At 43.6% G+C, this 10,855-nt stretch overlaps 1 protein-coding gene across 1 annotated transcript in view; it reads right to left on the reverse strand.

Moving 5' to 3' along the window:
- Positions 1–4,954, reverse strand: part of OTUD7B (OTU deubiquitinase 7B) — a 60,485-nt gene extending 55,531 nt beyond the window's left edge. The window contains exon 1 of the mRNA XM_075607632.1: positions 4,557–4,954. Coding sequence (XP_075463747.1) covers positions 4,557–4,569 — 13 coding nt within the window. The 5' untranslated portion in view covers positions 4,570–4,954. The remainder of the gene's footprint in view (positions 1–4,556) is intronic.
- Positions 4,955–10,855: the final 5,901 nt, after the last annotated feature.

The raw sequence follows: 10,855 nt of genomic DNA on the forward strand, positions 1-10,855 counted from the left end.
TAAAAAAATAAACACATTAACATGCAAGGTTGACAGCCCCTTTAAGAAACATTTCAACATCAGTTTGCTAGCCCAATTATGTCAGACTCATTACAAAATATCTCAATGACATACCTCAACCGCTCCACATTCTGTGGCCAGCTCAGCTAATTGTACAGGCCACACCATGTGCCTACCTGACCTGTTCAGACATCATGAATGTGAGTCACAACACATCTTGCTCCTAATAACAGATGAAGTCATCCACAATGGAACAAGATTACGACTCAATCTGCAAGACGAAAAATATTCCATCGCCTCGTGTGATTCAGGCCTAAAAGCACCAGCAGTCAAATTTACCTTTGTTCCAAAGCCGTGAACATTAATTAATTAAATTGATCTAATGCAGGGGCGACAACAGCAATCCTCAAGGGTTGTGTTTTCAGGATATCCCTGTTTCAGCACAGGAGGCTCAGTCAAGGCCACCTGTGCTGAAGCAGGGATATGCTGAAAACCTCACCTGTTGGTGGCCCTTGAGAACCAGAGTTGGCCACTCCTACTGTAATGTAATAAACAGGTCACGATTATAGGAATTTAGAACGAAAACTAAATTTTAACAACAAAAAAAAAATCACCTTTGAATACTTTCTTTATGCCTTTAAATTGAATCATTTATATTCTATTACCAAATTACTGGGTTTGTTTTTTGTAGTCTTCACCGCTTTAAAAGTAGGTCCAGAAACTCAAACCAAAGCTACAGTATTCGAGATGCCATTCACAAATGAATTTCTTCACTTTACTTCTCATGATTAGCAAGTGTTAATTTACACAACAATGCACCAACATCTGTGATGCTAAATGTGGGTGTTTAGAATGAAGAGGAAACCATATTTAAAAAGTTACTCAAAGCTTCAGTAACTTCAGCACAGAGGTGTTTAGTCAAATAGCAATAAGTAAATTGATTTATTTATCAATGTAGATATAGCGGGTGGTATAGAAATATCTACACAGTGATGGTAATAACTTCTTAAGATTGCAGCTTCAAACATGGCACCTGACATTGGAATATGTCAATATAGATAAGAGATTCTTCTGCTATTATGAACACTGTTCCAACCATGTTTTCCCGAGAGGAAGAGGTGTGGCACAGTGATTGGACTTGGATTTACAAGGTTGTGGATTTTAAACAGGTTGAGGGGGACGAGTGAGCCCCAACCTAAAAATGAATATGCTTCAATGTAGAGAGGTAATCGGTATCGCAAGGAGACTACCACACTTTTTAAAAAGAGAGGGAGGTTTGCAAGAGTAATAAATGATCATAAGGTTTATATATATTCTCAAACTAATTTACTCAACCGCAACTCTTTCTTAATGGGTTTTCCTATCCACTCTTTGAAGGCTTCCAACAGCATTTCCTTTAGTATGCCATGGGATAGCCACACCAGCATTGCCTTTAGTATGCCATGGGATAGCCACACCAGCATTGCCTTTAGTATGCCATGGGATAGCCACACCAGCATTGCCTTTAGTATGCCATGGGATTCCCACCCCAGCATTGCCTTTAGTATACCATGGGATTGCCACCCCAGCATTGTCTTTAGTATACCATGGGATTCCCACCCCAGCATTGCCTTTAGTATGCCATGGGATAGCCACACCAGCATTGCCTTTAGTATGCCATGGGATTGCCACCCCAGCATTGTCTTTAGTATACCATGGGATTCCCACCCCAGCATTGCCTTTAGTATACCATGGGATTGCCACCCCAGCATTGTCTTTAGTATACCATGGGATTCCCACCCCAGCATTGTCTTTAGTATACCATGGGATTCCCACCCCAGCATTGCCTTTAGTATACCATGGGATTCCCACCCCAGCATTGTCTTTAGTATACCATGGGATTCCCACCCCAGCATTGCCTTTAGTATGCCATGGGATAGCCACACCAGCATTGCCTTTAGTATGCCATGGGATTGCCACCCCAGCATTGTCTTTAGTATACCATGGGATTCCCACACCAGCATTGCCTTTAGTATACCATGGGATTGCCACCCCAGCATTGTCTTTAGTATACCATGGGATTCCCACCCCAGCATTGCCTTTAGTATGCCATGGGATAGCCACACCAGCATTGCCTTTAGTATGCCATGGGATAGCCACACCAGCATTGCCTTTAGTATGCCATGGGATAGCCACACCAGCATTGCCTTTAGTATGCCATGGGATAGCCACACCAGCATTGCCTTTAGTATGCCATGGGATAGCCACACCAGCATTGCCTTTAGTATACCATGGGATAGCCACACCAGCATTGCCTTTAGTATACCATGGGATTGCCACACCAGCATTGCCTTTAGTATACCATGGGATTGCCACACCAGCATTGCCTTTAGTATACCATGGGATTGCCACACCAGCATTGCCTTTAGTATGCCATGGGATTGCCACACCAGAGATGGCTGGTGGAGTAGATTGCTGGTAATGTCCCCCCTGTCTTTAAAAGCCAATTTGAATGCCAGTCTCAGCGTCTTGTGACTGTGGGAAAGTCCCTTTATCTCTCGTTGACTCAGGCCCCAAATTTAGATTGTAAGCTCTTCAGGGCAGGGAAATGTCATGCCTGACAAATTCTATGTACAGTGTCACATGCAGTGTCAGTGGGATAGAAGGAACATATTCATATTGTTACAAGGGCATATCAGACTTAAAATAAAGGTGCCAATATGTTGGTAGCTTTTACAGAATGATAAAATGATGTGTTTAATACAGTATGCAAGCATTCAGATGACATCTGAATAAGTGAGCTTATGAAATCTCATGTACAACATGAAAGGGAAATATGTAGAGTATACAGACCTTGTCCAGTGTTATATTGAACCACTATTGATACTAAAGATTCTAAGGACGCTTTATAACATTATGCACGCTGTCTGGTCACATCCTAATTTAGATTTACTGTGTCTCACCAGTCCCAAACACAACCTAAAGTGCCCCCCCCCCAAAAAAAAATCACATCTTCAAAAGCAGACCAACAAGCAAAAGATGTTTATGGATTGGGGCAACACTGTGCTTCATCTATATCAGGGGTGGCCAACTCCAGTCCTCAAGGGCCACCAATACGTGAGGTTTTAAGGATATCCCTGCTTCAGCACAGGTGGCTCAATCTCCAACTGCACCACCTGTGCTGAAGCAGTTATATCCTTAAAACTTCACCTGTTGGTGGCTCTTGAAGACTGAAGTTGGCCACCCCTGTCTAAAACATCATATATAGAATACTGGCAGAAAGGGCCCACTTACGATAAGTTATTCCTCCGCTATATTGATGTCAACACAATTGGGCAGGACTATGCAACTGGTGCCCAGCAGACTATTGTTGCATTATCTCAGTCCACAACACTGATAATAGATCAAAGCAGACAGGAGAGGAGGAATAACAAAATTATGTGTATGGGAACTGCAGAAGGTGCGAAACAGAGGGAGAGAAGGTACACCGTAGGGTGGAAGAGGGAAGCTATACAAAATTGCTGTTCACAAGCTGTAAACTACACACACGGCGAGTCCTTGTACAGTGGTGTGGCTTTTTATACAGCTTGTTTTAAACGCAAAGGGGTTAAACAATGGTTTCATAGTATCAGATGTCTGACAGATCTTAAAATTTGACAACAAGATCCAGAAGGCAGCATGCCAACCACGGTCTGCATCTTTCCTGCAGGGAGGGTTAGCGTGAACCTGGCATTATTGTACAGAAGGTTTTAATTCTCCAATGAAATGTTACCAGAGGATATCACAAAGGTGTTCAGCCATGACACAGGGATTAATATACAGGGCGGCAGACGGGAAGCTAAAGGTTGCGTTTATAAGTTTTAAGTGTGACCGCTTTGCTGAAGTGACCTGTAAACAACCATTGTATCCTCGTCCTGACCTCAGACCCCTCTGCCCACCACAGTCACACACCCTTTCGAACTCCAGTCCCACCCCCTGGGATGTCACACACCCTTCTGACCTCCCCTTCCCCCCATGACAATCTCACCCACATTAAGAAATTCTCCCATAATAACCTAGAGAGACTAACTCACTGACAGCCTCACTCACCTGGAGAGAGAGTCTCATTCACTGTCAGGTATTAATCCATTACAGGCAACCTCACTCGCCTACCCCAGTGAGAAGCAGTGCTATACATCAACTCGCTTTCAAATGACTAAACGTTAAGTTGTTTACTGTGCATCACACCGCTCTGTATTAAATAGGGGCCCTACAGAGAGAGTTGTTTACTCTCTAAGGCAGACTCACTTACTGACAGATACCCTCACTGACAGGCTCCCCCACTCAGGCTTACTCCCTCCCCCCTCTTCTCTTTCCCCCCTCTCAGGCTTACTCCCCTCTCTCTTCCCCCCACTCAGGCTTACTCCCCTCTCTCTTCCCCCCACTCAGGCTTACTCCCCCTCCCCTGGAGTGTCACTCTAACTCCAGCATTATCTCCCCCTTCCCATGGTTGCGTATTCCCCTTGCCCAGGTGACAATGACACGTCCCTGTGACAGCCCCAGGCTCTAGTCACATATATAAACACAGGGGGGTTTACCCTTAGACGTCATGCTGTCCCCAGGCTGCGGTCACACACTGCTGCGGCCGGTGTCCGGGAGTCGGGGCCTAGCCGGAGGCCGGATTACCTCTGCACCTTGGAAGATAACTCATGACGGGTCCGGGACTAAATCCGTCCTCCCCCCCCGGGCTTCTCATCTCCCGGGGGGCGGGAGAGGGGGGCCGCTCCTGCCCTGGTGGCCCCCGTGGGCCCCTGCAGCCGCTCTGAGGGGTAAATAACCAGGTGAGGGAGAGCCGGTGCTGCCTGCCTCCCCGGGCCCGGTACTTCGCCTAACCCAGTCTCTCCCCGGCGCTGACCTCCGTGTTCTCGGCTGGAGTTCCGTCCCCAATCTAACTGCTCTGCGCTCCACGCAGGGCATGCCGGGAATCGTAGTCCAGCCGCCGCAAGGAATGCCGGGAGTTGTAGTTCAGTCCCCCATCTGCCCGCTCTACGCTCGGCTAGGCATGCCGGGATAGTAGTACATCGGCAGTCAAGTGCCTCCGACGCTTGTCTGTGTCACAAGGCATCATGGGAGTTGTAGTCCGGAATGAGCTGAAAGGTATTACACATGTTGCAGCTGTTAGTGATGTTGAGTGTAGCATTTGAAGGGGCTTTTCCATCTTATTTCCAGTGGAGAGAGAAGCAGCCCTGCCTGGGGTGCAACACCTCCCTGCATCTGAATTTCAGTGTTCAGGAAACAATATATATTGTTATTTGCTCCAAGGGAAACGTTTGAATGCAGTTCTGGCTATAGCTATTATTAATGATTATTTTGTTCAAGTCAAATACATATTTATAACATCTGTGAGGATTTAGGAACTAAAAATAATGTGTTTTTAGATGCACCAAAAAAATTGCTGGTGGTTGCACAAAGCATAAGAAGTTTGTTAAAACTGTCTTGTATGTACGTAGGTAATATAAACACACTGTATGTATGTATGTACGTAGGTAATATACACACACTATGTATGTATGTAGGTAATATACACACACACAATGTGTGCATGTATGTATGTACGTACGTAGGTAATATACACACTATGTATGTAATATACCCACACAATGTGTGTATGTATGTATATAGCGCTTAAGCTGTACTTAGCCCTTTACAAGAGAGACAATACAGTACAGGGAATTATAGTGCAATAAGTGCAACAAATAAGATTAGACAGAAAGGAAATCCCTGCCCTGGAGAGCTTACAATCTTAGTGGTATGATGGGAAATATACAGAGACTGCAGGTGAGGGAATAAGTGCTGTAGATGGCAGTCGTTGGTAGGAACGACTGTGGGTGTGGAACAGCAGCCATGAGTCTAGTTTAATGGAATGCTTGATTTAAGAGGTGAGTTTTAAGGTGAGTCTTAAAGGTGGGGAGAGAAGGTGCTTGGCGTATGCTGAGTATGAAAGAGTTCCACAGGTAAGGGGCAGTGAGGGAAAAGGGTTTAAGGTAAGAGGGCAGTAAAGGTGAAAACAGTGGAAAGGAGACAGTTATGGGTAGAGCGCAGGAGACGAGACAGAGCATATCGAGAGATCAGAGCTGATATGTAGGGAGAAGCAGATGAGTGGAGAACCTTAAAGGTAAGGAGGCGAACGTTGTGGGTGATCAGAAACATGATGGGAAGTCAGGAGAGGGATGTAAGGAGGAGATGAGCAGAGACTGTTTAGGGAGAAAGTGAAATTATTCTAGCAGCAGAACTTTGGATGGGTGTTCGGAGCACTTTACAAAACAATTAAGTGCATCACGGTTTTAAAAGCACAACACAGGAGAAGGATACCCTGTCCAGAGAGCTTCCAATCGAAGTGACTCCAGGTTGTCACCATCACAGTCTGTCTTAATGGATAAAACCGGTTTTGTAAATGTAGCACTGTTTCTCTCTCCCTCACCCCCAATACCTGCTAGGGTCAGGACAGCTGATCTGATCTGCGTAGTGTGGATATTAGGACAGGCTTAGGTTCTTCCTCTGGTTCTTCTCATGGTGCTTAGCACCTCCAGCAGTAGTGGGCTCCAGGATGTTCGGAGGTCAGCCCCCACTATTGCACTCTATCCCCCTCAGCCCAAGGACTGATACTCAGACTGAGGTATATTACAACAGGATCTTTATTGGCTGGCACTCACTGCAGTTCTTCCTCACATTGGTGCATGGTCTCAGAGGTTCTATTCCTCTGGATGGTGCTTTTGCCCTGATAGTATAGGTCCTCAGGCTGAATCTGATGTTCCCCCAGGCTGGGGGTGAGCACAATCATCCTGCCATAGGAGAGACTCACAGCTCTCTGCTTCTACCACTTGTTAGAGCAGGGACAGCACTCCCTCTAGCAGGACTTACATAACAGGGCGGGGAAAGAAAGGCAGAATAGATGTACCCTGTTACATAAATATCAGATATTTCTGCAAGGTACCTTTATAGCTTCATCTGAGATCTGACTCCAAAAGACTGTTCATGGTCCCAAGGTTCAGCAAAGTATCCGGCCGCTCCTCCTTCTCTTACCGTGCACCCCAAAACTGGAACAACCTACCGGAGACTCTCACAGCCGCCACCAGTCTTCTTTCAAAACTAAAGCCGTCTCACATTTAAATCTGGTCTGTAACTGTTACATACGCCTATAATATATATTATCTCTAACTGTGCATGCAATGTCTTGTATATAATATATAACCCTGCTCACTTATGTAACTATGTATTTGTAACCATGTATCTGTCATCATAACTCTGTGCCCAGGACATATGTGAAAACGAGAGGTAACTCTCACTGTATTACTTCCTGGTAACACATTTTATAAATAAATAAATTAGTAAGATGGACACAAGTTGAACCTCTAGGCTTTTAGTAGAAGCATACATCCTAATGCTGAAAGCAGGGTTTAGATGGCAGGGGGGTTTATTGTCCATGTACACTATGTTTTGTGCTCTTCCCAGAATCCTCCAGTGCTGCCGTGGTAAAGAAAGGATGCTGGATCTTATGGAGCACTTGGTTCCCTGATACTGGCTGTTCCAATGTCCTTATTGTTCTACAGTATTTTGTATCACAGGGTTTCTAAAACAGAAAAAGTTCAGTGGTCCGCCCCCCTCCCCCTTTTTGAAAGTGATACAGGCATACCCCGCTTTAAGGACACTCACTTTAAGTACACTCGCGAGTAAGTACATGTCGCCAATAGGCAAACAGCAGCTCACGCATGCGCCTGTCGGCACGTCCTGAACAGCAATATCGGCTCCCTACCTGTACCGAAGCTGTGCGCAAGCGGGGAGACTATAGAGCCTGTTACAAATGCGTTATTTACATCAGTTATGCACGTATATATGACTATTGCAGTACAGTACATGCATCGATAAGTGGAAAAAAGGTAGTGCTTCACTTTAAGTACATTTTCGCTTTACATACATGCTCCGGTCCCATTGCGTACGTTAATGTGGGGTATGCCTGTACTATGTCTGTCGTCCAGAATCAATGTGATTCATGATTTAATTTTTTTTTTATATTTCGCACCTTCACTGCATCTAGATCAGGAGTGGCCAACTCCAGTCCTCAAGGGCCACCAACAGGCCAGGTATTAGGGATATCCCAGCTTCAGCACAGGTGGCTCAATCACACTTGGATATTGTATATTAAGGCTCTGCTAAGTTGTACAGGGCTGCACCTGCACTTGAAGCATTATATAAATATGCACACTGCATTTTTTTTTTATTGTATAGTAAAGCATTGTATTTATATCCTACAGTAAATAAAAATATCACTTGTCGGTACATTTGCACGTCTCAGATAGGTCTGCAACCCTGCCTTTCCCCATTATCTCTTAGCAAATAATGTTTACACTGCAGCCAGGGAATCTGGGCAATGACATGCAAATTAACACACCGTGTGTCACTACTTATTCCATTGTAGCATGAACCCCTACATACATATATCCTAGATTGTAAGCTCTTCTGGGCAGGGACTCCTTTTCCTAATTTACTTTTATGGCTAAAGCGCTTATTCCCACTATGTGTTATATTATTATGTCACGTGTATTACTGCTGAGACGCGTTATGTACATATATGGCGCTATATAAATAAATATATACATACATACACACATATCCCATGTGCCTTGCATGCAACAAAATATTGCCCCGCCAGTGTTTGCATGTTTGTTATTAAGATGCAAATACATTCAGTTTAAATACCAGTATTGATACATTATTCCTTGGAGGTCCTTTGTGTGAACGATTGACACGCCACATTGAGTAAGATAAATAGCTAGCATGCAGACAGAGGGTGTAAACATCCAGAGAATGCAACAGGTAATCCGTATACTATTTTCTTTTACAGATGTTGTAAACTTTAGGACACGCTGTCATAAATACACTGAAAGTCTCAATGCTAGTTTTGGTATTTTAAAAATGCATGAAAGATTGCATAACTGTGTAGATTCCAGGAGGGGTGTTTGTAGCACAGGGACGGCCAACTCCAGTCCTCAAGTACCAGAAACAGGTCAGGTTTTAAGGATATCCCTGCTTCAGCACAGGTGGCTCAGTCAGAATGATACCTAATACCTGACCTGTTGGTGGCCATTGAGGACTGGAGTTGGCCACCCCTGGTGTAGCAGAATAATTCTCTCCACGCTTTGCCAGTTCTAAAATGACTACCAACCCCATAACTGTCGAAATATTATTTAGGACAAACAAAAAGAAAACTATAGAAACAAAATATTACACTTTAAGCTACTTGTGGAACTTGGAGATAAAGACAACAGAACTGCATTACATCTGAAGGTATGGAGACGAAATGAAACGTCCAGATCTGAACACACTGTGCTGAAAACAAACTAAGAAATACAACTGAAACCCAGAAACAAACCAGAGAAGTTTAATCTATGCGGCTTATGTGAAATGTATGGGTGGGACACAGTATAAACCAGGAGTGGCCAACTCCAGTCCTGAAGATCTACCAACAGGTCAGGTTTTCAGGATAACCCTGCTTCAGCACAGGTGGCTCAGTAAGACTGCATAAACAATTTAGAAGAGTGCATACGTTTCCCAATGTAAATGTCTGCTTGTGATGTAAGAAGTTTGGTGATTGTTGAATGCTGATCTATTTGTAAATAGGTTTGTACAGATAGTTTCAGACCTTAGAGAATTATCGATGAAAGGGTTAAACATGTTGGCCTGACGCACAGAACTTGGTATAGCCAATCATATTATGTTTTCTTCATAGCTCCTCCTATTGCTTCACATAACCGCTCCTAAATCGGTCATTGACACAAAAGGGGTTTTTCAATGAAGTGCGATTCGGCTGTACCATACGGTAACTCCCATTGATTCCAACTGTCGAATCACTATCACTACGGTTGTACTTTATTGAATATAAGCCCCAAAAGCACCACAAAATCTTGGTACTTTTTCAAGCTATGCATTGCAGTCTCATCTTACTCTTCCCATAATCCTCCAGTGCTTTCCCTGAAGGATTCTGGGAAGAGCAAAAGGGGATACAGTATTTGTCAAATGACAATATGCCCCTTGCTTCTTTACATCTTCATACATGACCCCTAATGGTACTAAAATACTCATGGCTCTTCTGTACACAAGGCAAGCACTGAATTCAACTTCTGTTACATTAGCAATTTATCTCTTTTGGGAAACATACCAATTGATCACCCTAAACACAAAGTATTTGCCACAGGTTTTGAGTAAAATAGAGTGATAATTTCAAGAGAGAAAAAAGGAAGCCTTAACAATACCAGTAGTCTTAATAGTATGTATTTATAGATGTGTGTCTAATATAGTCAATATATAAATAAGGTACCTAAACTAAGGTAAAAATGTGTGTGTGTATATATATATATATAATATATATAATATATATAATATATATATATATATATATATATATATATATATATATGTGTGTGTATGTATGTAGATATGTATGTATGCTGATGACACACAAATATACTTTTCAACACCTGACCTTACACCTGCTGTACAAACCAAAGTTTCTGAATGTCTCTCTGCTATATCATCCTGGATGGCCCTCCGCCGCCTTAAACTCAACATGGCTAAAACAGAGCTCCTCATACTTCCTCCCAAACCTGGCCCTACTACCTCCTTCCACATTACTGTTTGAACTACGATCATCCACCCAGTAGCCCAAGCACGCTGCCTAGGGGTCACACTCGACTCCTCTCTCACATTCACCCCTTACATTCAAAACATATCTAAAACCTGTCGCTTTTTCCTCCGCAATATAACAAATATACGCCCTTTCCTCTGTTGCTCGACTGCTAAAACTCTGACTCAGGCCCTCATTCTCTCCCGTCTTGATTAC

This window comes from Ascaphus truei, chromosome 7 (assembly GCF_040206685.1).
Source record: "Ascaphus truei isolate aAscTru1 chromosome 7, aAscTru1.hap1, whole genome shotgun sequence".
Taxonomy (NCBI): domain Eukaryota; kingdom Metazoa; phylum Chordata; class Amphibia; order Anura; family Ascaphidae; genus Ascaphus; species Ascaphus truei.